This window comes from Solea senegalensis, linkage group LG18 (assembly GCF_019176455.1).
Source record: "Solea senegalensis isolate Sse05_10M linkage group LG18, IFAPA_SoseM_1, whole genome shotgun sequence".
Taxonomy (NCBI): Eukaryota; Metazoa; Chordata; class Actinopteri; order Pleuronectiformes; family Soleidae; genus Solea; species Solea senegalensis.
In genome coordinates, this window is record NC_058041.1 from 9,776,322 (window position 1) to 9,804,095 (window position 27,774).

A 27,774-nucleotide genomic window follows, 5' to 3' on the forward strand; every position below is an offset into this window, starting at 1 on the left:
CTCATTTGACAATGTTGTGAATGTAACAGACATTTGTTTGTATTTAAACATTACACTACAGCTTAAAGCAAAATATCTTCTGCAATCCACTTGAACGGGTTTAATTTTACTGTTGATTATTCTTTTTTTTTTATTACATTATTCAACAATGGTATTTAAGACTTATAGAGCAGTGAGAACCAAGCTTTGGATGTGCTTTAAATTCCAGACTTCATTTTTGTTGTGGAAATGAATGCCAGCGTCTCCTCCCACAACACAAACGCATGCACGTTAGGTTTCCTGCCAGCTGGAAACTGGCTGTAGATGTGAGCAGGAATGCGAATGGTCGTCTCTGTTATATTAGCTCTAAGATGGACTGCAGACGTGTCCAGGCCTCTCAATGTCAGCTGAGACTCCAGCTGCCCTTCAACCTGTAATTTGATGAGTGGAGTAGATGATGATGATTGAGAGAAAGAGAGCTGGCTGTTTTGTCAGAGAGAACTCAATCTGCAAAACGTCTCGCACACCACCTAGTGGTGACACAAAGAAACTGTCAGACGTTCGTTCATTACAGCAGCTTCTGTCGTTCAAAATTTAGCCACACCTAAAAATGGTGATGATCATGATGAATGGGTGAACATCTTCCCTTTGTGTCCTTTTATTACACATAGTATATCAGGCTGGTTTAAAGCCTGAGTGAATGATGAGCCGTGAGGAGAATGAGAACTGAAACAGCACAGGAGGGAAAGATGTATTTGTCTCAATGTAGAGATAATATGGACAACTGCAGTGTAAAAGTGAATATGACAGCAGTGAGGTCAGCAAGTCTGTGTCCTTGTACAATGTCATCACAGTGAAGGATTTGAACAGGAGGCAGAACAATTTCCTCTTTCATCTTTGGCAAATGATTGTCCTGATTTGATTAAATTGGATTTGCTTCATCACTATTACTGTCACAGTGCACTATGGTGCACTTTAACTCTTTTATAACCACATAGGTTACCGCATAGAGAGAAAGTGCATCAGTGCATCTATGGATTCGATTTACAATTGAGATCTTTAAGACTCATCACTGGAAGGTAGCTTTATGTGTTAGATTTTTTATTTTAGTCTGCACATTCCAAAATGACATTGGCTATTAAAGATTCTAGATTATTTTGTCTTTTCTTCAACTTCAACTGCATCCTGGATTATTTATTTTGCAAATTTTAAAAAGCTTAAAAAGGGCATTAATCAGGCCCTACACAGCACAAACGAGCTCAGTTAAATAACATTTAGTAGATTCACAAGTTGGACAACTACAGCACAACATGACCCTCTAAGAATGGAACAGATACACTGACAAATCATATCGAGGGCTTATAACACAGATGCCGAGGTATGACTGTACTGATTCTAACTGTTCCATTCATAGAAGATGAGGGACAGGAACAGTGACACCGTAGTTAGGTAGAAGATGAAGAAAGCCCTGTTGATCCTTGTGGCCCAGCGGCCAGGTCTCCTTCCCTCATCTCTGGAGCTCAGGCACAGATTGATGGTTTTCTGCAGCACCTTCATCTCCTTCAGAATCAACAGCAGCACATGACCCTCTCTGGACTGAATGCTTCTGTTGGCCTGCACAAACACAAGCAGCAACATCAAGTCATGTCAGAGCGGGCTTATTCTCCCTCTGATGCTGGCGAATACGTGACATCAATCTTTGGTTGGCCATCGTGTCAGCGCGATTGTTGAAAAATTTCAACTCGCGTTTCAGACACGATTTGTGCGATAGACACAATAGCCACGATTTTGATGCGTCGCTGTGCACCAATCGTGTCTATAGCGCTGCTCGGCCTGGTGTCCGGTGTGAACACAGCATGAGATGTTGACAAATGTGCTTTAAGTTCAAACTATCAGCTCCACAAGACTCTCTCTGTGTTTCTCAGCATAGCCCAGCGACAATTATATAGTTTTATAGTAAAGTATGACTCCTGCAAACTGGTTGGTGTATGATTGAAAACACGAAGAAGAAGAATAGGAGAATAGTCCTTTTTCCGGGAGCGATTTCTACTGCTCAGAAAACCTGGGCGTCCAGTAGTTTGATGGGTTAAATGCGTCTTGTCTCCGCCCGCCCCTGTGCTCCTGCTGTACACACACAAACACTCCCTCACTCTAGTTTGATAGTTTTGCTTCACAACAACCCTACAGGTGAATGATGCGGCATACAAACAATGTTGTATCACACAGAAAAATCAACAGTTGTCTAAATAATAGTTTGTATTGGAAAAATGATCTTAACAGATATTGAAAAACATAATCAGTCTGAAAATATACATGAATGAGAAATGGTATTATAATGACACCTCATTAGTATCTGTGTATAATCCTGTACCTCTGGAGCCAACGGCAGCACTTCATGCTCTTTCTCGCCTTCTGACACATTGCAGATGCACGAACAGCGGGTCCATCTTTTCTCAGCTGAAGAAACACAGCAGGTTTGACACAACAATAACCCCATGGACAGAATGATGGTGCATAAAAAAAAAAGCTTTCAGATCTATCTTTCCAAGTAACATGTGGATTTGTTAATGCTTTAAAAATGACAACAAAAAGTTTTGAATGCCGGCTGTCACCTGCATAAGAGTCGTCAGTGTTGTCTTTTTCTTCTTTGTCCTCTTTGTCCCTGCAGTCATCCTTCAGTCGGCGCTTCTCCAGGGAGGCGGAGTCAAACTCCATTAAGTACGTAACCAAGATCGTCTCGAGCAGACTGAGCAGCATCAGACCAAAAATCACAATGCAATAGGTTGCTGAGAGGAGGAGACAGGCAGTATATGTGCTTCGGTTGGTAAGTGTCATCATTAGTTTAAAGTTTTGGGCAAACAGCTAAAACAAACTTGGTTTTTTTATCTTAGAAATACTGCATTTTCCTGTACTTTTTGCCACAATACTATTTAATCTATTGCCTATTTGTTTTTGAAAATGTGAAATACCCCAATAATTGTCTCCCCTCCTTCATATTAATTCATTTGTTTGTTTTCATTATGTTATAATGATGCTCCTCCATCTGTTTTATTGGTGTTTCAATTTATGGACCGAAATTGTCAGTTTAAAAACAAACGCTGGGAACAATTTTATATTTCTGTTAATGTTGCATGATTTAAGATTTAATCTGGGAGCTATTTTCTAGCAAGTAAATAGTCCTTGAGTCAGGTTTGGGGTTGTTGTACCTATGAGTGGAGTCTTGTTGGACATGCAAGGAAGGATGTCGTTCAGGATGAGCAGCAGGACAGAGATGGCCAGCAGCACGGTGACCTTGAAGCCCAACTTCTCTCCCCTGCAGTCCGAGATGAAGAAGGAGGCGAGATCCAGACACAGGAAGAACAGGATGGGTAAAAGGAAATTGATGACGTGGAGGAAGGGCCTTCTCTTTATGGTGAACTAGGAACAAAAAAATACATTCCCATGTGTACATCTTACATCTTATGCGGCAACACCTTGCTTTTTAAACACTCGCAATAGTGTTTAATATAATGTTTATCTTTATGCTCCGATAAATAATGGAGAGCACAAATGAAGTTACTCAATGCCAAAAATAGTGTTAATTTGGTCCAAACTTGAGCTTAAAGGTGCACACAACTCTTTAATTATCTATCAGGACAATAAATGGGAAAAACCATGTGCACAAATAAGTGTTATAGTTCAAAGATCATCTCTTAATTTATGCGTCCAAATAATGGTGAGAGCACAAATTGTGTCATTTAAGAGTGACAATATTGTTTATGTTAATTTAACATAAATAATGCACATTTTAGGAACAGATATGAGCCAACAGATAAGCTTTATGTACCTCTGTCTGTTACCTACAGTGTATATGAGCTGTTCCCAGTTTCTGTTGTGGTAGGAAAAATTGTAGCTGGTGATGGACAGTTGGAGGAATTCCCACTCTCCCTGACTCTTCATCAACTCCCGGGAAAACTGAGTGGCCCGGGATGAGTTGGAGAATGGAAGGATTCGGATTTCATCGGCTGTGGTGAGGGGGGAAAAAAAGTGACGCTGTGAGTATAAATAACATCGTGGTCACAACTGGGAATAGATTACTGAATACATATGTGGGCCACAAAGGTTTCAGAGGGCAAAAAACTAAAACTATTTCAAAGAGCTGCAGATGACAACAAAGAAGTGCAAAGAATGACATGCAAAGCGACTATAGACTACAACTATCATAGGTTTTCCTACATGCTAGGAAGTGAAAGGGTGAGGTGTGTGAGGTATTCAGCTACAACATGCAACTTCAGCAGTATAGATGTTGCTATAAACTTATTACCTTTTTAAAAAAGGTAACAAAAATCGAAATATAGGTGTTATAGTTCAAAACATTGCGTCAATTACGGTCTCTTAATTTGTGCGCCCAGATAATGGTAAAATATAAGTGACAATATTGTTTATGTTAGTTTAACATACATCATGCACAATTTAAGAACAAAAATGAGCAAATACAACATGCAACTTCACCAATATAGACGTTGCTAAATCGTGAACACTGTAACGACTCTTTCTCTCTCACACAAACACACACACTCTCACCAGAGTGTATTGCAGAACCGATGGAGATGTTGCATCTCTGCGTGTCAAAGGGGAACTTGTGGACGTCTAATTTACATGTGCTGACCACATTCATGTCCTCTTCAGAAGTAATTTTCCCATCATAGGACAGGTACATGTGAGGATTCTGAGGGGACTCGTCTTTCCGTGTCCTAACACAACACACACACACACACACAGAGGTTTGCACAGCTATTCTTCTTGGGACACTGCATTCATTTGGACAGCCTAAACAAAGCGTCATCCGTAACCTTAACCATTACCAGTTAATGCCTTACTCTAATCTCAACACAATTATAATCTTAGTCCTAAACCCACCAGAACCAGAAATGAAGAAGGTCCTAAATCTACTATTCGAGATGTGTTTGTTTGTGAAAACAGCGTTTCACATTAGTCATGACGATCTCTAACAATAGCAAATCTGTTCTAACAACAGATGCATGTTTGCCTTTGATTGGCTGTGTTTTTTAATCTCCTTCGAATTCAATTCCCTTTACAGGAGGCAACTTCAACTCACGTAGGAGGAATCCTGCCTGCATCTACTTTCTGACAGAATGTGAAGAGCCGATAAAGCCATTTTATTCTTCAAAAAGGTCAACCCTGCAGGTACCTTTAAACACATTTCCCCTACATTGTTTCTCTGTGTTTGTTTGACAGTAATAAACCAAGTCACGTGGCCAACTGTGTATCGCAGTCTCACATCTCATAGATGAAGAGGTCTGGTCTCCACAGCAGGTTTTTGGGAATGGAGATGTGAGTTATTCCACAAAACTGAGCAGGGTCCCAGGAGATGTGCTCATTATTCCACATCTGCAAGGGGAAGAAAGACATAAATGATCATATATGACTGACAAACCTTATAATGTACCGTACATTACAGAGTCCATGTGATGGATGGATTAGAGGTTTTTAGGTAGATCAACTCACCACTGTTGCCCAGAGAAAGGGAATGAAAGTTTGTGTTTTCTCGATCTGTGAACACACACACACACACTTATAGAGGAACTGATCGGTTACACAGCAGCTTTTGAACTACACACACACACCAACACAGCACAGTGCAGCACCTACCACAGCCAGGATGGCATAGAGGATGAGGTCCAACTCGACCACAGTGGGGTGTGTGTGGTCCACAACAGGCCGGGTCAACTGAAGCATCGAGTTGTCAAAGGTCAGGTTCAGGTAATCCAGAACATCCTGGTAACTGCATACTTTCTTAGGGGACACCCCATCTACAAGAAAGAAAACAACACACTCATGACTTTTACAGCTCTGCCTTGTTGACCTTTGTTTTTGCTTTGTACAGCTTTTGAGTATTTATACATGATGTAGATGTATGCCGCTACTTCAAGATAAAAGATTTACACAACTACACGCTGTAGTGTATGCTGCTGTAAGAACATTATATAGACCTGCTGTTAAAGAGTCAAAAATAAAGTTCAGAGCTGCATCATAGCAAAAGGACTGCTGCACAGCCCTGTGGTCATGGTATAAATAGTGATTCATAATTGAACCCCAACACCTTCAATCTTTAAGTTAATCAACAAATATTTAGAAACACATTCAAATAAAATGGTCCCTGCTCTCAAAAATCATGTTCTATAATATGGATGACCACCATGTGCACATTCATAATGAGTTATTAGCCATTGAACAAACGTTAATGTACCCCAAAACATCCTGATATGATGGAAAGGCTTACCTGTGAGGAAGAGCAGGACGAGGAAAACAACAGGCAACATATCGACAGCTTTGTGTGTTTGTGTGAGGGAGTGTGAGTGTGAGCTTCCAGTCTCTATAGTCGAGTGTGTATCCCCACTCTGCACCCGCTGTCCTTTGGTTTGCACTGATTGAGGGCTGGACACAACAAATGATTTTGTTGCCTCACTGCCTGAAATGAGAAACTCCTCCCTCAGAGAACAGTATGAACAAACACCATAATTGGCTTATAGAGGAGGTGAGGCGGCTAACAGTATATACTTCAGGCTTTGCTTTGCTTTTGAAGGCAGGTGAGACTGTAGGTGATTGCTTTAAGGGTGAGGGATGCACAATAAAGCTCAGGCAATGGCAGGTGGGGAGGATAAATCCGTCCGAGAGCAGACGTGATGGGAATTTACAGCTTAGTGAAAACATATTTAACAGCGGTGGCAAAAAGCATTGGGTGTAATTTTAGTCACAAAACAGACATTTAGTGTAACACATGAGAAGAGTATGACACATGAGACAATCCTATTAGAAAGGAACTTGATCGCTAAAGTGACTTGTTAATAACATTATGAACACTTTCCTCATTTGAACCCACTCATTTTCATTATGCCTCGTTATGCCGGCAGCTGAGCCCAGGTTTTTATTCAGTATTTGAATACACTTTTACAAAGAGTTTACAAAACAATCAGGGTTTGAATCAAGGGGCTATGGTTATATTCATGATTGATTATCCTTACTGATTATTCTTTTAGGGTTTGTTTGTTTGTTTGTTTTCAAGTAAGTCAATCTTTTAATCTTCAAAATTTCAGAACATAGTGAAAGTGTTGCAGATGATCTCTTCAGTCTCTTAATGTTTGACCAACAGCCCAGAACCCAAACATCAGAACAGTGTTATAAGCACTGGGGAAATCAAACAAACAATCGTTCCCCATTTACATCGAAAAGCAAACCCCTCTGCAACCGTTCAGTTTAGTTAAAACTTTATTGTCCATTTGACATTTTTACTCCTAGTCCTAGAAAAGTGGAAACTTGTAGATTTGGGACCGTTACTGTTTGCAGCTCGGATATATAGCGCAGTAGTCCTGACCTCAGCAGTGTGGTCGGGGGAAAGGGAGCCAGCAACTGATTAGATAACAGAAGAACATGGTGCATCTTCATGTGTGTGTGTGGTGATCCATCATCATGTCCTCTACATGAGGGAGCAGGCTGACCTAGATTAACATGCTTACTCTACTATCACCTCATGCACCACAACGTGTGTCGTCTAGGAAACTGCTAATAGTGCATTAAATGTTGAGCCGTCCCTTTTCACGTTTGTTTGTTTGAGTGTGTAAACTTTTACAAATGTTTCACATATTTGTGTCATGAACATTCTAGTGAGCAACACAGTGTTTTTGCAACATATCGAAACACAGAAATGGAGAGAACGACAACAAACGTTAAGAGTTATACAAAAAAACAAAACAAATAGAAGCGTCACAACTGTGAAGTATGGACAGAATGTCGGTTAAACCTCATGTTCTAATGAATCCCTCTACGATGGCAAAATCAAAAATAAAACACATGGTAGAATTCTGAATCGGAGTATCCGTAACAGACCTGTGCAAACACAGTCTTGTCATCGTTTGGACTGTAAATGAGCATCCAGCTGCAAAAGGAAAGGGATAGATGCAGCGTCAGCATCTTTATTGCTTAGTGGTACTTGTTGATTTACAGTTGCAACTTTGAAAGAAACTGGCATGCTAACATGGTGCTGCAGAGGGAGAGAGTGTGTGATAGAAGAACCACTTGACCACCGTCTTACATTCTCTGTGATGGCTTCTTTTTTTTTTTGCCATTTCGGTTCATTTTGGCTGACAATTCTTAGCTTGTATGCCACGTCACAAGTCCCGGCATTTCTGGATTCACATTCAGCAAAGGTGTTTGAAACTCATGGCAGGGACAAAGTGAATGAAAAAAATAATCAGCAGGAGTTAAAAAGCTTCATGCGAAGACCGAAGACCAGACAGGAGCTCCCTGATCCCAGGAGAAGAGACAGGGTTTTTTTTTTCAGTTGTTAAGGTATAGTAAGGTGGTCTGGTGTGAGATGACCTTTATGTGGAGTCTGATTAATTTAACACACAGTTTATAACAGAGAAGAAGTTAGTAATAAATCCGATTGCCGATCACAGTAGCCCCTGACTGTTTGGCTGGTAATAGAGGAAAGGAAAGGAGCAGCATGTGTGTCTAAAGATATTATCATAATACAGAGCAGTCATTTTTTTACACCTACGGGTAATAAATAGTAGGCTAATCAATCCTACAACAAAAGGTAGGCCACAGACAAAAGAAATCAAGGAAAAGACTTTGAGATTAAAGTGTACAGGGGAGAGGTGATGGTGTTTGTTTCTCATCCTTCTCATCTTTATGCTCAGGAAAGATTTCTGCTCCAGTAATAACGATCAATCCAGGAGACGTTCAGGAAGGCGGGGATGGGTTTCCCTGTTTCGTGTGGACCATGTGTCCAGCAATGCAGCACTATGACGGGATAAGAAGAGCTGACTCTGAACTAAGGAGGACAAGTTCGTGTCTATGTGATTTCTGTGAGCGTGTTAAACACTGAGTGGTCCGTGGCGAGGAGGTTTAGGACTCTGGTTGTCCCTGTTGTCTGCCCCCTGCTCCTCCAGGTTGATATTGCTGGTGGAGGCGTGGTGGTGGAGGGGCTCCAAAACAGGCCTGTAGCCCCCGAGGTACATCAGACCTGAGCAAGAGAAGAAGACGGGGAGAGATTATGCTGATGCTGGAAGATCATACCAGAGAAGAAACATGATGTCTTCAGCATAAACGGTGAGGGGAGAACACCAAGGAATAAGTGCTATAAGATAATAAATGATTGTCTGTTTGAAAAGGCCAAACAACCTTTTCATTTATTTTATTATACTTATATGACTGTTTTTTTTGTTTTGTTTTTTTGTAGTATGAGATTTGAATAGGGAGGGATCTGTTTATGTATGTTTCCTTATGCGAAATCTCCAAAATCCACGTTTGTGAAACCTTCCTGGATCACCTGATAGAAAGTGGTTTGGTTCATAATTGAACCATCCATTGACTGAACCCCTTTTACACACAACTTTTCTGAAAATGTAATGAGTTTTCATGGATTTTTAGGCCCTGAAATTTGCAATTCATTTGGGGGGAATAATAAGACTATAAAACAGATAGTGTCCTCACACTGAGTGTGCTTGGACCCTAAACATGCTACATTATATAAGACGTGTAATATTTCTTATAAGAAAAGATAAATTAAAAAAAATATGTTTATGATTTCTTATAAGAAAAGATAAATTAAAAAAAATATGTTTATGATTAATACAAAACAAACTATGATTAGTCGCCTTGCTTTCAAATCTACAATCTGACCATGACTCCATACCTAGTCTTCAATGTGCACTGGGCACGACGTCTCATCTGTCCATCCGAAAGAAGGCAAAATAAGGAACGGACATAAAGGGAAGAAAGACACAAGGGACAAGAAGACACAATTCAGGAAAAGACTAGGTGATGAGAAGAGTGATGGAGGAAAGGAGAGAAAGAGAGATAACAAATCACTTCTACACACACAAAGAGGAAAATGTGTCACAACGTCACAACATCCCCCGGAGAACACGCGAGGGATGACACACAAGATCAGTGAATGGGTATGAAATCAGGGTTTAAGACACGAGGAGAATGAAAGATTCACAAATGACGCAGAGCTCAAGGATGTGAAAGATGTTTGGACCCAGAATTACTCAACAACATGTATTGGAGCCAATGTCCACTGAAAAAAAAAGCATAGCTTCACAGTTTTACAGTGTGCATGTGGGGTCACAAATATAAAAATACCCTGGACTCCATAGGGTTAAAAAAACAAACAAAAAACCTCAATTTAAAAATGCAATAAATCAAAAAAGAAACTGAGACCTTTAGCTCTGATCACATTCTTGAGAAGCAGGAGGAGGATTAGGAGAGGACAGCAGGGGAGATGGCAGGGTGTAAGAATGAGAAGCGGATGTTTGGCAAAGCAGCTTGGAGCTGGTAGATGCTGAATATGATCTTTAGGATGGACCAGACTCTTTCCTCTGTCTGTCTGTCTGCCTGCCTGTCTGTCTGTCTCTCACACAGCATACCAAAAGCACATATTTGACTGAAAATCGGATGCACACACACACCAGGGCTTCAGCTAAAAGGGAGAGGAGGGAGACGGTGCACAGCTAATACATAAGAAGCAATGAAGCACCACAACACCAAAGGGTGGGGATGAAGAGAAGAAGGAAGGCTCTAGACCTTCATGCTGGGCTGAGCTACAACTAAATGTCCTCTCTGACCTACAGCGACTACTAAATGATTCGCTTGTTTCTGGCTCATTGCAATTAGCATCCCCAGCTCTCATCTGTCCGTGTTCGGGGGGGGAGGGTTTGCCACTCACCAGCGAATTGGCTGTCGGTAGCTTGCTCATTATCCAACCCCAAAGAGGGCGTGTCACACAGAGCGACGCCCTGATTGTTATTGGCCAACTCTGGACACCTGCTCCGCCCACCTGTAAGCGAGGGCAAAGGTCAAACAAGAGCAGCCAGGCACAGCAGGGGGGGGGAGGGGAGCCAGGCACGGCGAGGGAGTGAGGGAGTGAGTCAGAGGTGGAGAGGTGTGGTTTGCCATGCTGGAACGGAAAGAGTTAAACAGTAAATGGTTAATGATCGTGTATCTCTGCGGTGAATCAGTGTGCGTCTACATTAACCAAGTGACATCACCCATAAGAATCTGAATTCCCGTTAAGTAGCCTCAAGACTTGCAGTAAGATATCACCAGCCTGCAACCAGGCTCCTATTGGACGGTACCAGCTGTCAATCACATTGAAGGTCACTCGTGTACCACTAATGCTTTATTGTCTGTTTTCAAATAAATGGAAACATGATTTATGGATTATTTCTTCAATAGCACAACACCTGACACTAAATTCTCTTAAGTCATTCAAGTGAGAACTAGCTTCATTTTCCCATAGACATACAGTTCTTTTTGCAACCAGCAAAGACGCCCCCCTGCTGGCTATTCCATATATTCTTACTTCCTGTTAAGCTTCAACAAACAACACAGAAGACTAACCCTAACTCTTCAACAAAGTTCATCACTGTATGGACTTTTAGAGATAAAGAATGTTGGGTTCTCTTCTTTGGCCTGACTAAATTCTGAGAAATAAATAAGGATCCAAACGATTCACAGACTACAGGGCACACAAGAACAGGGAGTAAATGTGCAGCGTGTAAACTTAATCAAGTTCTACAGAGAAACAACGCTCTGATGGTTGCGTAGCAGGGTATAATTGGACAGAATGAAATTTACACAGGGAAGAAACGAAACACAGAAGCTATTGTGTTTCATTTTTCTCACTATCCAAAGTATCAGATTCAACTGCGGAACACGAACGACGGTGTATATGTGATTTTACAACATGGAAAGAACACTGCCAGAGAGAAAATCATTTTAGATTTTGAGTCAAAAGCTGCCAATCTCTCACACTGTATTCACTTTTACATGAACATGAAATGATGCAGCTAATGAAGACCAGATTCTGGTGTCAGTTTGTCGTGAGAGAGACGAGCTGATAAATGGGACAGGGACGTTAACGCTAAACATTAGCACATTTCTCTGCCGTTTCCAGCATGGACATTTAGTAAATACTGACATGTTTAACACATGCAAGTGCCTCATGCCCTGCAGCAAGAACGTGTGTGAACAGTGACAGCCAGAGAAACAAACAAAATACACACGGGAGATGTCTGACAGATGCACACAATGTCATGTGCGTGCAAACACACATCTTCTAATGCGCGTTTGCCGTCTGGTATCTCATGGAAAGTAACATTGTGTTTACTGCTGGTCACGTACAACTTTTTTTTTGCAACACACGCACTCATGGGCACACAGACAGCAGTAATGCAGATAGAGCACGAAGAAGCTTTACGATGCAGCAGCGAGAGCTGGAGAAGCAGACTGCACTGCTCCACATAAGTGCCACACTCCATATACAAACAGTAAGATATACAGTATATACATAAACACAAAACTTTAATTGAGTATCATGCAAATGCAAGTCAGTAAATGCGCAACAGAACCTCATCTAAACGACGCAGGAGGAGGATGCCACGGGCTCGTTCCCTGTAAAGATGCTCTGATCAAACCCAATAATTAATCGCAAATGGCTCCATTACAGCTCATCAAATTATCCAATCAGGGAACACTAGGTGTGAGTTAGGATAATCAAACAAATGAATGCCACTCAAATAGAATATTCGCTGCAACGACGCATCATCTGTGCTACAATCCAGAGACTGGATCCTCCAGATGATGTAGTTCTGAACTTGAGTAGGGACTGCTCATTAATTAGCTCACTGTAGATGGTCACGAAAACCTCCAGATAATAGTAACTGTATATCCTCTAACAGCTTGATCAGAGCATCCTCGGTAAAAGCGTTGTTTTTGCATTTTATTTAAGTCAATCCAAGGAGCTCAGCCCTGCTGCAAAGAATAGACACTTTCAAACGCACACAAACTGTATGAGAAGCCCTTCGCTCCAGTTTAGACACTGCATGTTGTATTAGGAGCTGCCCAATCTAGAGGATAATGTCTGCCGTGGGTTTCACTAGGGTAAAGGGTAATCACTACTCCACAATAGCATACAGTTTGTATGAGAAAAGGAGGTTCTTGAGTGCAAGAAATGCAAAAAGTAGGTGGGAGATCAGGGGAGACTGGTGAAGGATGGTCACCACAGTTACCTTTCCCAATAGATGGGGAGGAGCAGTCCTCTTCTGTCATATCGTTTCCCTGGAGAAACCACAAAAAAAAAAAAAAATATTGGTAACATTGAACACATAAAATGAGCACAAATTGCCACAGGTGAGTGCACAGCAGTCACCTCTGAATCCTGCTCCTCTACAGCCACCAAGTAGTTTTGTTCCTTTTGCTGTTTGGAAAAGTCCTGAGCAAAAGAAACAAAGAGAAACACTCTCCAATGAGGAAATGACACATGTCAGGATAATATCACTGTTTTCTCCTTTCTCCATCCTCACCCCTTCTTGGTGCAATGGTCCTCGCCTCTCCATGGGGGTGTCCTGGTTCTCCTCGCCCTCGCCCCCATCCTCCCCACCGGGTTCGCCTTCAACCCCGGCTAGGTAGGACCCTGACATGGAGGACATGGTGTCAGTGCTGATGTGGGAGTGCTGCGAGTGGGACGAGGCCATGGACATCACTGATTGGGCCAGGCTGCTGCTCACTGGGTCTGGCAGACAGACGGAGACACACATCACGCCCGGGCTCGGGGGGGTCGGAGGAATTTAATTTGTTTTGTCTTTGGCTGCCAGGTGAGATTTCAATAATTTTGAAAAACATAGTGATCCCTAATCTCGTTCAAATCACCAACAGCAGTGCTGTTTCTTTTTTTTTCCTTTTCTTTGATTTTGGGAGATAAATTAAAACATAGACACTACTTTCATGTCTATGCACACAGTATAGAGCTACAGCCTGGAGGTGACTCAGCTTGATGAGCTAAGCTTGGCATAAAAACAGGTAGAAGTGGGATCCAGATTTGTGACTGTAAAACCAAATAAATCGTGTAATTTATTCATGTTTAAACACTCCGTGCAGCACCATGAGCTTTTTCTATTATGCGTCCTTGCTAAATTCAATCCGACACTTTTTATTAAATTTGCTCACAGGCTGCACTACTGAATATTCTGCTACTGAAACCATCGTCATAATCCAAAGGGAAAGTCTTCTCTGTTTTTCTTCTAGTAAATCTCTAATTAGTAAATTCAAGCTGCTACGTTGACTTACATACTATTACATTATTATTTTATTAAACCACCCAGAACGGAAAGAGCAAAGCCAACCACCGTAGTGGGGACATCTCACCTACTCCACACTTGTAAGCATCCGGTTAAGGTTAAAGTTAGGTCAGAATTGAGGACCTCTGGGTTTCATTGTGTCAGTAAGTACGTTTACAGTTTCCTGGAGCATGGCTGTTGTTGCTTTGTTGTCCAAAGAAGACACCACCACTGTATGATTTCTGGCAACAGTACTGCAGTTTATACGTCATCTCCTTCTACTTACAGGTCAAAGACCGGGGAGGAAATTTTGGTGCATGCGCAGAACGCCATGTCCGACTCCAGTCCGACTAAGCGCATACATGAAGGAGTAATCACACTATGAATCACATTATCCAGGTATGTTAGTCTGACTAAGATCTGCTCAATTTACATGAAATTAAGCAGAATTATTGTCTAAGTCCGACTAAAATTTAACTTTTAACATGCATGTAAATGTACTGAGTGAGTGTGAGTGTTCTTCAGGAACAGAAATAAAGTGATTTGTGCACATACCTTCAGGGGAAGTGATGGTGGAGGAGAGGGGGGTGCCTGTGCAGGACGACTGGTCGATGGCTCCAGACGAGGAGAGGGTCAGGTTCTCGCTGTCTGGAGTCACTCCACACTGCAACAAGAGCAGTAGTGAGAAAGAGAAGCACACCATCCTGCGTGTATGTTTGTGTGGAGCTCTATTTTCTGGTTCACACGCACCTCCTGCTGGTCCACAGCGAGTTTGTGGCGACAGGCTTCCGATTCACTGCAAGATTTCTCATCCTCCTCTTCAGGAAGCACAGAGGAATTCTGGGAAAGTGACCTAAAATAAACAAAACAACTGGTAAAAAAAAAGCCATTGTGGGTTGGCAGCACTAGTCAGCGTGTAGATGCATACATGAAAACAATAGCAAAACAAATACATGATCTCTAGAAAATGTGCTGATAATGAGCAGTAATCTTGTAGTTTTATATTTATTCTTTTTTTTCTTGGAAGAATCTCAATTCACGTGTCTTTCCACATCTGAAACAAACCCTGGCCAGATGAAGATGAAGCAGTAAGAGGACAATAACCTCTAGATTTGTCTTCTTGCAGAAGAAAACACTTCAAACACAGTGAGTATGTTTTACCAAAGCCAGTGTCTTCAATGTAAGGTGTGTCCGATACAAACTCTAAGAGTATCTACCGATATTAGTCCGATACAGTCATCTTAGAACATGAATGAACTATGAAGCTGTTAACCACACGTTTGTGCTGAGTCATTGACTTTAGGAGGCATATTAATAAATATCAGGATTCCAGGAACATAATCCTACTTCTCCAAGCAGACATAAAATGAGCATTAACCCTCTCACAAATACCCGTCATTAGGCCGAGGCTGTAGACTCACTTTGAACCACTCTTCTTAAGTTTGAGTCCCTGACTGGAGTTGGAGTGGTCAAGAGGAGAGAGGGAGCGCGCCGGTGCTGGGTGAGGCTCATTACTGTATGGAGGCAGCGTTCCGGAGACGTGGCTGGGACCCGAGTGGAGAGGAGGAGGAGTCATAGAGGAGGTGCTGAGGGGCCCGTTCAACGCCTCCAAAAGAGACACCACTTCGTAGCCTGGAGGGATGTGCTCTGACGCCTGCACACAAGATGAGGACACGACTGATGTAAGTTTCCCAGCACTGGGGATGTGTTATATTTATTTAGTTTGGTTGCCGGCACTGTCTCACTGAGTGTTCCTCTGAGTCTGAGGTCTGCGAAGTGATGACAGGGTGAAAGCTGGTGGGAGTCAGAGGACTAAGTTTCTTCCTCATGGCTCGGATCTGCAGCAGAGCTCTGAATGCTATGAAAAAGACAATGAAAAAAAATTATGATCTGATAGTAACCACACTGCCAGTAACATATGCACATTAGGAGAAAACTGATAATAGTTCCAAAAATATAAAATATCAGGGCCAAAACACATACAGTAGATACTAGAGTAGTCAGTCAATAATGAATTGGTTGGCTATTGATTTGCATTTCCATTCCCTTTTCCCATACTTTGTGGTGCAGTATAGAAATCCATGAAATATATACTACATGAAATTGAATGTGTGAATATGCACGTTTGGTCACTGTTGAGAACTCACGCAGTCTGCAGATGGGGCAGCAGTTGGCTTGGTAGCGTAATGTGACTGCACAGGCGTTGCAGAGACACAGGTGTCTGCACGGCAGGATGAGTGTGTCCCGGACATCCGCCAGACACACCACACACTCAGCACTGTTGTCACTGATCTCATAGTCAGCAACCTGCAGACAACATATCGTTTAAATATTAAGGAGATAGAGGAACAATGTTTATTGTCTAGGTGAAAGACTTCATGAGAAGACACATCGCCTGTGATGCACTCAAAGAGAGGCAGACAGGTGTTTACCTTTGATTCTTGGCTGTTGTATTTGTTCTCTATCCCGTAGATCTCCTGCAGTAGATAACTCACTCCATCCACCTGAGGAAAAGAACAGTTTGAAGAATAAAGGGAGCAGGTCTCATGTAATGTTCAAAGCTTTGTCTCTGACGTTATTAAACAAACGGAAAAAGGAGAAAACAGGCACAGTGAGAAGAGATTGAAATATTTACCACTTGTTTCTGCTTCAGAGGCTTCACACAGTAGCTCCCATCCATGTGCTGCCAAAGAAAATAACAGCTGCGCGTTATATTATTAAATTATTTTCCCTACAATTTCATTAACACACGAAACATCGTTTTGTGCAATTTATTTCATACACATAATCTGCTATTTATTATGTATATGAACATTAGTTCCTCCTACATGTACACGATTGATGTCAGAGTTGAGTGTCGTGTCATAACGTGTCTTTGCTAATGTGAAACTGGCACTTTGCAATAAAGTTGTCAGTTTAATATTTATCTATCATTAACCATCGTCTCTCTTTAAGTCAGTCTAGATGGTTAAGCTAACCAGTCTTGTATAAAGTACCTTAAAATGGATACTTGAGTAAAAGTACAAGTATCTTACAAGAATATGACTTTGGTAGATATTGAAGTCACTTTTTTATAATATCACTTAAGTATAAATAATATAGTAAGTATAGTATATTGTCATTTTCTGATAGGAGTTAGAATTGAGCCATGGTAGGGCGAGTTGTCTTTCCACCGGGAGGTTGTGGGTTCAATTCCTAGCTATGCTAGCCTATGTGTCCTTGAGCAAGACACTTAGGAACTATAGTGTAAAGCAGCTCATCAAGACTAGAAAAGCTCTGTATAAATACAGACCATAATACCAACTCTTCTTCTTCTGATTTTATTTGGTGGTAACAAAGAGAGTTAGAGGAAATGCAGTGGAGTAAAAGTAAAAGTTACTAAATAACAAATTAAAGTACAGATACGTGAATGTTGTACTTAAGTAAAGTATTTGTCCTTTGTTACATTACAACAACTGTAAGCTACTACCAACACAGGCACAATAATTATTTACACTGACCGTTCATCTCTGTCTGAGAGCCCTGGCTTCATCTGCTTTCTTACCTTCTCAAATGTAGCCAGGAGTATGTGTGAGTGTCCCAAATGTTCTGCAGAGATTGGATACAGTGGACACACTTGATATTCTGCTGGTATACTTCTATATCAGTGTGATAAACATACACTAAAAACGTACCTTCCCCCTCATCTACGACAGCCTGCACCACCATAGGGAACATCTCCTTGTCCATATCAAACAGCAGCTGAGGGGAAAACAAGGAGGGGTGGGGTTAGGGAATTATAGGGTTAATAATCTGGTATCACAGCAGAGCCTCATGTAGACTCTTGTGCTTCAGCCCACATACGAACGGCCTACCTCTTCGTCGGCCCATTCGCTGAGGTTGACGGTGTGTGAGGGCAGACAGAACTGCTGACAAACTCCTTTCTTGAAGTGCACTGTCTCAGACTGCAGAGAGCTGTCCTGAGGCAGGTAACTGCAAGAAACACACAAACCATCGATCAGTGCTGGATAAGACAGCTCTTTATGCACAATGTGAATAATATTATATTGAAGACCATGTTGGCATTGCTTATGAATGTCTATGTGAACATTAACAAAACATGTTTCTTTTCCATTCTTGCCCTTATAGCCATTTATTAACCATTATTGCTCATGCCAGCCTTGGTAAATTGCAGTGGGAATAATACAAAACTCCTTATATGGACATCCTGGTGGTGTGTGTGTTTATAGATCATATCTTCAGGCTTTACAAAATGTGTGTTCTTATATGTTGTTGAGTCAAAGTTATGATTAATGGTGATGTGATACATGCAGAAGTCACAAAATAGACTGTTTAATTCAAAACCTGTTTTCCTTTTCTTTCATTTTACACATTGAAATCAACTTGTGAAAAAACCCTGATACAGATTCTTCACTTTTAGTCAAATTTGAAACCAAACAGCAATGGTGTACATCAAAAGATCTGTTTTATACAAAGCGACATGAAGATATGATAAGATATAAGTATTAACCCCCAAAACCTTTTATTTCCCCTGCGATTTTCTTCTTTGTCAAACTCTGGCACAATGCAACTCAACTAAGAGCAGTACCATCACAGTCAGGGATGCTTATCACGCCGTCCCCCGTGCTGCACTGGGACACTCTGACCACCTCATGGTCCACCTGATTCCTGCTTACAGGCAGAAACTAAAGCTCTGCAAACCTCTAGTGAGGACATCAAAGAAGTGGACAAGTGGATCTCCAGGCGTGTTTGGACTCTACTGACTGGGGTGTGTTCAGGACTGCTACCAACAGTCTGGATGAGTACACAGAGGCTGTGACGTCATACATCAGCTTCTGTGAGTACTGCTGTGTTCCATCACGCACCAGGGTGAGTTACAACAATGACAAACCCTGGTTCACAGCCAAACTGGAGTGGAGACAAAGACAGATTTAAAGAGGCGAAGTACAGCAAGGCGGTGAAAGAGGCTAAACGACTGTACTCTGAAAAACTCCAACATCAATTCTCAGCCAACGACTCTGCGTCTGTCTGGAAAGGCAGATCGGGCAGATCACCAACTACAAGCATAAAGCCCCCACCTCCATCAACGGCCAACGCCTAGCCAACGACCTGAATGAGTTCTGCCGCTTTGAAAGACAAAGGGACAGTCCTGCAACCTTCCCCCCCCTTAAAGGTCCCCCCCTCCAGGTGGTGAAAGAGTCACCACCTCAGTGATGAGTCTTTCCATCCATGAGAGGGACATCAACAAAATCTTCAGGAGACAGAACCCCCGGAAAGCAGCTGGACCGGATTCTGTCTCCCCATCCAGCTCTAAGCACTGCGCTGATCAGCTGTCTCCATTGTTCACAGACATTTTCAAAACCTCATTGGAGACATGTCACGTGCCAGCCTGCTTCAAGACCTCTACAATCATTCCTGTTCCCAAGAAGCCAAGGACCTCAGGACTTAACGACTTCAGACCCGTCACCTTAACCTCTGTGGTTATCAAGTCCTTTGAGCGTCTTGTGCTTTCACACCCGAAAGCCATCACCAACCCCCTCTTGGACCCCCTGCAGATGGTTGTGGATTTCAGGAAGAACCCAGCCTCACCTGCCCCCATCACCCTCTGTGACTCCACAATCGACACTGTGGAGTCTTTCCGCTTCCTGTGAACTATCATCTCCCAGGACCTCAGGTGGAAGCTGAACATCAGCCCAGCAGGGGATGTACTTCCTGCGACAGCTGAAGAAATTCAACCTGCCAAAGACAATGATGGTGCACTTCTACTCCTCCATCATTGAGTCCATCCTCACCTCCTCCATCACCATATGGTATACGCTGCTGCCACCACCAAGGACAAGGGCAGACTGCAGTGTGTCATTCTGTCTGCAGAGAAGGTGATTGGCTGCAATCTTCCATCTTTCCAGGACCTGTTCGCCTCCAGGACTCTGAGGTGCGCAGGAAAGATTGTGGCTGATCCCTCCCACCCCGGACACAAACTGGCAGGAGGCTGCGGTCCATCAGGACCAGAACCTCACGCCACAAGAACAGCTTTTTCCCGTCTGCTACTAGCCTTATCAACAAGGCCCGGAGTCCCCCCTGACAATCTCTGACTCTTCACACTCCACCTCTGCCTCTACATGTCACATTGACATTGCATCCATAATTCTATGCGTTACATTAACGTTGTTACTGTGAACATTTGCAAATTTTTTAACATTTCACTGGTACTTACTATAAATGCACAGCTGTACTGCTCTTTTACTTCTTTTAAAAAAACATACTGTGTATATATACTTATATTGTTATATTTTTAATTTTTAAATTTGAATAGTTTATATTTAGAGAATGACACCAGAACAAATTCCTTGTATGTGTAAAATCATACTTGGCTCGACAGCAAATCAGCTAAACAATAATAAATGATTATTAATAAAGGTGATTTTAAGATTATATGCATGACATACAGACATTAACACGTCTCACTTAGCATAACAAAACCTGATATATTCCACGATTATTGATGATGTTTTGTGTGAATTTAAAGAAAATAACACAGCTGTTGTTTGTTTGTCCATCAGAAAGCACACTTACACTGGCACTCCATTGTGAAACTCCTCTATGGCCTGGTAGTAGATGGTGATGGCCACCTGTGTGTCAGCGTCGAAGGTGAACTCTACGTTGTAGCAGGCCCTGTTCTTCCCCGTTGCCTCATCACCTGGCAGCTTCAGGTCCTCGCTGCACCTTTTTTTTGGGGGGGGGGGCAAAGTTGAGTTGGGTAAAAATATATGAACTCTGTGAATTCACTTGTAGAATCACTATAATTTGTATGGCACCATGCCTTCAATTTTGGTCAAGTAGATGTAGTGGGTTGGTCCCTAAAAATAGCCCAGTGTGAGGGCGGTCACATGTGGTTAGCAGCAACAAGACCCAGGTTCACGACCCAGTTGGAACGAGGGTCTTTCTGCATGGAGTATGCATGTTCTCCCTGTGTGTGCGTGGGTTTTCTCCGGTTTCCTCCCACAGTCCAAAAACATGCAGACGTTAATCAGATACTCTAAACTGACCGTAGGTGTGAGTGTGAGTGAATGGTTGATCGTCTCTGTGTGTTGGCTGTAATGTGTGGCTGCTTTCAGCTGCTCTCTTTTTTTTTCTGTCCATCTCTTCCTCTCATCTTCCTCTCCACTCATTTTAGTGTTTATATCCTTGCGCTGTGAGTGGAGAAATAGAGGGAAGTTTAAAAGGGGGAGAAAAGAGTGAAACCAGAGGGCAAGACTGGGCAGCTATTTTCACCTCCTTACAACTAATTATAATTGGTTTCAACTTGTCTGAGCCTTTATAGATTCATCAAAAGGGAGGTGGTAATATTGGCCCTGTGATGGGCAGGCGACCTGTCCAGGGTGGACCTCGCCTTTCACCCTGTGTCAGCTGGGATCGGCTCCAGTGACCCACAAGGATAAAGGAGGATAAAGCGATAGATGATGATATAATATTAGACAACTACAGCAAAAATACTTGCGCAGATGAAGGTGCTTACCGCACGAGCCGCACCGTGTCCTTCCGTATGTTTATGAGGCTTCGGAGCGTCTTCACTGGTTCCTGAGGTGGAGGTGCTGCGTACGGGAACTGAACACACAGAGAAAACAAGTTGTAATATAAGCGTTTGAGTCCAAAGAGTGGCAGTGTTCAGCTCTTCTCAAACACCTCTACATTCCTAACTGTACTGAGTGGAATTCGGGGTTATAAGACGACCGCGGCTGCTCCTGGTTTAACCTTAACACAGAAGTGCTGCCAGCACCAGTGAGATTCGTGCTGACACGTGCTGACCCACAGCAAAAAATCTGCTCATACCGTGTCTTTCCAGGAACATGGCTGACACTTCAGACACTCATTTCTGCACACAGGCGTGAACAACAGAGTCTGTCTGTATTTTAAAGCAGGATAAAAGGACCAGATGGATGAGGTTGATAAACACTGTGACTGACCAACGCCCACATTTAGTGATTTAAAAAAAAACATCAATAATCCCGGCGTAAAAAAACTGACACACCACCTTTAAACTTGACCCAGTTTGTGGTTCTCGTTTCAGCACTCTTCTGTTGTGTGTTTGAAGCCTGAAGTTGCTGACTGACTGTAAAGGGAGAGGAGAGGTAGTTTGACGTTCTCTGCGGGGGAACCATGCAGGATGTGGTCGGATACCTCCGCACTACAACCCCTCATCTGTGTATGTGGATAAGGCTGTTTGTGTGGCTCTGAATGGCACCGTATTCAGTGTTATTACACATCTGCGCTCAGCAGGAGTCGTGCCCTGTAAACCACACAAACAAACACACACACACACACACACCGAGGAGCACATGCTGAAAAGAGCCACTCACTGGAAACTCAGCGTTGAACATTGTAGGTCTTATATTAGTAACCTGTAGGAAATATTTTGTTATACTTTACTCGTTCACACAGATGAGTATTTTTCAAGTATCTCACAACTCTCTTCTTAAAGGAATACTTCACCGATTTGCATTTTGCTTTGTATTACTAGAATACAGGTAGTATTTTTTTTCCCCCAACCTCAGTTTCCCCTGAGTTAAGAAATATCTTCTTTCTTCTTTTGTTATGTGCCCACCAGTAACACTTGGTCCTGTCAGCGTAACTGTTAGCAAAGATGGCGGACACTGTTTACATTCTGGAAATTAGGTCCCATCCCGCTTTTCAAGGCTGGGACCAAGTGTCACTGGTGGGCACGTAACAAAAAAAAAGAAGATATTTTGACTCAGGGGAAACTGAGGTTGGGAAGCACAATTTTATCAAAAATACTACCCCTATTCTCGTAAGACAAAGCAAAATTCAAATCAGTGAGGTATTCCTTTAACAGTGATAAACAGTTAACCAGCACTAATGTGTTTACCATGATCAGTGTGTCAGCAAGCTTTATGGAATCAATTTAAACAGACTACAGGTTTGAGCAGCTCTTCAGTTTGTTTTGTGCATGCTCAGAAAGTGTATTTAGTATGCATAATGTTTTATAAATATGTTCTTTTTGCCACTTTTGCCCAGGAACCACTGAGCCTGACAGTACCGTATGCCAGTAGATCATCATGAACATCTACACCTTATTTAATTCAATCGTTTTCACGGCATTTCACCAGGAGCAAAAAGTGTTTCTTCAGAGAGAGACGACAGGATTCATCCTCCCGGGACGACGAATGTACAAAATGTAATGGCAACTGATCCGATAATTACTAGTTTGAGATATTTCAGTCAAGACCAACTGACAAACAAACATAGCATAAACCACCAGCATAACTAAAAATCCATGTCCTTTTGGATATCCATGTGCTTCCGAGAGAAAATCCCTAAACATAGTCCCATCCATTATCATATTTGTAGAGTGGCACAGAACACCAAGAACACAACAACTGCGGTTGGGGTTTATCTTTCCACAGTGCCATCTGTTTTCAAACCACCAAACACTGTAATGCTGTAAAGCTTTCAGACACACACACATGCAACAAAAATGCCTAAAAACCTCAATTCTGTGCCCACAGCAGGATTATAAAACACCCTCTTTATCAGGAGAAAAACAGCACGCCTAATTTTGGCCCTGGTCTAGACAGAAACAGCAGTGCGAGAGAGATTAACACACATAAAGATGGAGCAGAGTATGTCCATATCAGCTTCTATTCAGTCCAGTGTCTCTGGACATGAGCTCTGTTTTTAACCTTCGGGTTCATGATCGGGCTGATTGAAAAAAAGGAAAAAAACATCAGAGGGGAACGTCCCTTATCAACATTTCTGCACAGGGGAGCTGGCAGACTGTCATTTCACTTTCAATTACTTTGACGGGGATGAGACTTTGACATAAAATTCAATCAATGACAGTGTGAGAGCCTGATAAATGCCACTGGCGGAGTCACAGTATGTGAAATGTATCCTGTTTAATGTCAAATAGACATATTAAATTAGCTCATCAGCTATTTTTGCATCTCATGTGTGAGGTGGTTTTCTCTGTTTGACATTAAACAGAAATTATATTTATATTGGATTTTGGTTGAACAAACAAACACTACTTTTCCCACCTCTTCTCCTTCACTTCAGGATAAGAATAGTCAAGCTGCATATTATTGGATTTTATTATGTTACTATTTTACTGTTTCACTTTTATGTTTTATACCTTTTATGTTGCTGCGCCTTTAACTCTGTAAGGCACATTGATCAACCTTGGTTGTTTTTAAATGTGCCCTGGACATAAAGTTGACTTTTTTTTAGTATTTTAGACAAATGAGGGCAAGAGGTTTACTTCAAGAAAAAGGCTCATAGAAAATTTTGAAGATTTACCGCCACTGAAGAGAATTGTGTGATGTGCTCTCGAACAATCGCTCCATAAACTTGTGGTGAGACTGTTTTTAATACGTACCGCCACAGGTCTGGTCCCCAGGAAGTTAAGGTCTGTATTTTCCCCAAACAGGTAACCCTCCGGGTGGGTGGAGTCAAACTTCTCTCCTCCCATGATGAAATGGTTGGCGAAGTAACTCCCTGTACACAGAGTCGTACAAATAAGTCATCTATATATTACATAAAATCGAGTTATTACTTTAGAGAGCTGTATGTAAGGAGTCATAAAATATGTCATTACAGATCAAGGAAACACGGGCTTCACTGTTAACAATGGTACAGCCAGTACTGTTTATGCTACGTAGATTACTTCTTTAGATTCATGAAGGATTGGTTCTTCAAACTACCTGGCAACCTTGAGTCTCTGCGAAGGAAGGAACAACAGCTCAACAACAATAATTTCTTCCTGGATGAGCAAGCAAGTGGCAGCTAAAACTAGTAGAAGAATATAAAGGTGAGGAGGAGTGATGAGGTGACTGACTCAAGTTAGGCTGTTGTTGGCCAACAGCTCATCTACCTGTTTTCCAAGAGTTTGGGAAGACGACAACTGGCCATAAATAGCTCTTCTGCTTCATAATCACAGTGTGGGATATCATAACACTGGAATGGTGGTTTGGGGTTTCTTTAAATACATGCTGGACACTCTTGTCATGTTTCTGCTGGGAGGCCGTCTGCACTAGCATCACTCAACAGAACCTTGTTGTCGTTCACATTTATTAATTCTAGAGGATAAAAGGGGTTTGAAATGCTCTGATCACAAAATCCATAACAGGAACTAGAAAAAGCTACAGTGACAAGGCTCCTGCTCTCTCTCTCTCTCTCTTTATCACCTTATTATTATTTACAGCAGTTGCAAGAGGCGAGCTGGGCCAAGGCTTTGTCACCAGATCCCACAGACAGGAACTGGGGCTGACAGATCGGTTTCATCAGCAGCCATCGCTGCCACCACCACTTCCCTCCCCTCCCAGCACCACCACCACTGCTTCCAGGTGCAAAATTATATATTAATATGTTACATTACAAATCCTGTGACTAATACAGCTGAACTTCCACTATAAAATTACCATAAATCTAAGATTTTAAAGCCTAATACATCACATCCGGGTGACACACACATCAAATTCTTAATGTGTTTTTGCCACATTTTTACTATTCAGTGAAAATTAATAACATGACAAAATAATCCAGTAATACTGTCACTAACAATATCATATGTCATGTTATTACATATATTGTCATATGGTGAGCTGAATGTAGTGCTGCAAATCCAAAATGCCACACAATTAAAAATTGTATCTACAATAAACACACATCACTATTCAGTATACTATATATATATATATGTATATACTAGCATTCCTGCTGCTGATGTTGACTGATCATCCTCATCATCATCATCACTTATTTATTTTAAAACCCAAGTCCAGCCTTCTGCTGGGAGACGCACCCAGACAAGAGCTGATCCCAGTTCACCAAAGAGATGAAAACATTATGACATGTTATTTGTGGGATTGACACTCATACAGCTGCACATTACATAGACAATGTGCTGTCACTGTGATATAAGCGTGGACATTTTATAAAAGAACTATACATATCCCTATACTTAATCTGCAATAAATGCCGTCTGTGCTGGTTTTGCTTGGACAAAATCTTACCATAATGGTAGATAAATTGATAATTATTGTCATCATTGTCTCCTAATATGGCAGCTGTGCACACTTTAAATCCCACCTATTACAACACCCAGCAGATGAGAATTGGTGAGACAACTGACAGACATTGCAGACAGATTTCATGGAATCATTGTTCTTACGTTTATTTCAAATGGAACCTTTTTGTCTTTATATTTCGCCAATCCAGAAAGTGATGGATGTTTTTGTTATGTTCTGTCTCTGTGGGTCCATGTCAGCAGCGAACTAAAGGCAGAAAGACAATATCCTGCAGCTCGGATATGAGGTGGTGTTTGTGGCCCTTCATAGAGATGATCATAAATCATGTAGTAATAATAATAATAAACTATACATGACGAAATTAAGTTTATTCAATTTAAATACAGTAAGGGAAAAGTTTATATATGTTAAGGGATTTCTTTTTTAAAATGTTAGGAGGCTCATAAATAGTATGGATCTCCCCTCTCGCCACAGGTATGTACCCAGGTGAAAGGCCTGCAGGCCTGGCTGTAACCAAGGCGTGAGGAGGAGAAGGATGGTGATGGTGGTGATGGTGGTGATGCCCAGGCTACTTTTCCTTGTGTCTGTGTGTGTTTGAAGCACAAACTGCTGCATAAAAGCTCTGTCTTTGGGGCAGAGGCTGTGTAACAGATGCCCACCTCCTCCTCTCGCTCGCCCCCAGCAGCAGCAGTGTGACCTGTTGTTCGATGACTTACCAGATTTCGGTGGATAACGGTACACCGCATTGGACGGTATGTCCACTTCTTCCACGCCTATGTTCTGTCTGCTCGTCAAAGCCCCCATTGTCCGTCACGCGAAAAGCACTCGGTTGAGAGGGCATAACAGTCCGGGCTCGCCGCTTCGATGAATGTGACCGTCCCTCAGGGGGATTAGTGCGTCTTCTCTGGCCGCTTATCTCCCCACGACGCGCAGACGCTGCGGCTCGTTTTCCGAGGCAGAAAACGGCCGTTAACAGCGGAGGGACGCTCGCATGGTGCCCCCGCAGCAGCACGGCCGAGCGAGACAAAATCTCCGGGTTTACCTCTCTCACTTCACACAGGCGACTGGGTCGTACAGAACGGCGATATCGTCGTCGTCTTCGACATGTCCCGGTCAATCGGATGATGGTCGTGAATCCCCAGTGCTTGTCCTGTCAAACAGGTCTGTGGCTCCCCATGACGTCAATCAGCCACAAATCCGGACCGTGGTTTTTGCGCAGTCCCCCTTCTCTCTCTTTCTCTCTCCGTCTCTCTCTCTCTCTCTCTCCCGCTGACTGCAGCAGTGCAGAAAGCTCCGTCCAAACATGAGTGTAAATGTGTGGACAAAGCTGGACTGTGGAGCCTAACACTCATTGTTTGTTATGATTATTAGTATTAACATTATTGCTGTTGTTATTGTTGTTGTTGCAACGGAAATAAAGTCATCAACCATATCTGAGGGTAAAACAGCGTACACATCGCTATATGACATATTTATATATCATTCGATTATTATTATTATTATTATTGTTAGTATTATTATTAGTATTGGTAAGAGAAAGATCAAAAGCCAATGCCTCTAAAGTCACAGTGGTGATGCCACCCTGTAGATTTCGTTTATGTTTTTATAATTATACTTTTATATAT

At 42.1% G+C, this 27,774-nt stretch overlaps 2 protein-coding genes and 1 long non-coding RNA gene across 7 annotated transcripts; 1 reads left to right on the plus strand and 2 right to left on the minus strand.

The window, feature by feature from the left end:
• Positions 1–1,010: 1,010 nt before the first annotated feature.
• Positions 1,011–6,535, minus strand: LOC122759452 (5-hydroxytryptamine receptor 3A-like). The gene is made up of 10 exons (XM_044014341.1): positions 6,263–6,535; positions 5,632–5,792; positions 5,488–5,532; positions 5,261–5,370; positions 4,543–4,712; positions 3,823–3,983; positions 3,186–3,396; positions 2,592–2,765; positions 2,351–2,436; positions 1,011–1,593 (listed from the first exon to the last, which is right to left on the minus strand). The coding sequence occupies exons 1-10, from the start codon at positions 6,300–6,302 to the stop codon at positions 1,375–1,377; spliced, it is 1,377 nt and encodes a 458-aa protein (XP_043870276.1). The 5' UTR covers positions 6,303–6,535; the 3' UTR covers positions 1,011–1,374.
• A 330-nt stretch (positions 6,536–6,865) lies between these two features.
• On the minus strand, positions 6,866–27,540 carry rnf157 (ring finger protein 157). 5 transcript variants are annotated; one of them, XM_044014557.1, is made up of 20 exons: positions 26,866–27,539; positions 24,499–24,617; positions 21,622–21,710; positions 20,679–20,828; positions 17,960–18,077; positions 17,780–17,846; positions 17,650–17,693; positions 16,741–16,788; positions 16,538–16,609; positions 16,253–16,412; positions 15,851–15,963; positions 15,527–15,759; positions 14,856–14,958; positions 14,661–14,769; positions 13,353–13,561; positions 13,199–13,261; positions 13,059–13,107; positions 10,715–10,825; positions 9,680–9,714; positions 8,841–9,007 (listed from the first exon to the last, which is right to left on the minus strand). In XM_044014557.1, the coding sequence occupies exons 1-19, from the start codon at positions 26,951–26,953 to the stop codon at positions 9,680–9,682; spliced, it is 1,980 nt and encodes a 659-aa protein (XP_043870492.1). In that variant the 5' UTR covers positions 26,954–27,539; the 3' UTR covers positions 8,841–9,007. The 5 variants fall into 5 exon arrangements, with proteins under 5 accessions (XP_043870491.1, XP_043870490.1, XP_043870489.1 ...); XM_044014556.1 differs by lacking the exon at positions 9,680–9,714 and having other exon boundaries at positions 6,866–9,007; positions 13,353–13,462; positions 26,866–27,537; XM_044014555.1 differs by lacking the exon at positions 9,680–9,714 and having other exon boundaries at positions 6,866–9,007; positions 20,679–20,822; positions 26,866–27,536.
• LOC122759616 lies at positions 15,726–26,696 on the plus strand. Its single transcript, XR_006358280.1, has 3 exons — positions 15,726–15,787; positions 25,324–25,465; positions 26,624–26,696. It is a non-coding gene; the product is annotated as an uncharacterized LOC122759616 (long non-coding RNA).
• Positions 27,541–27,774: the final 234 nt, after the last annotated feature.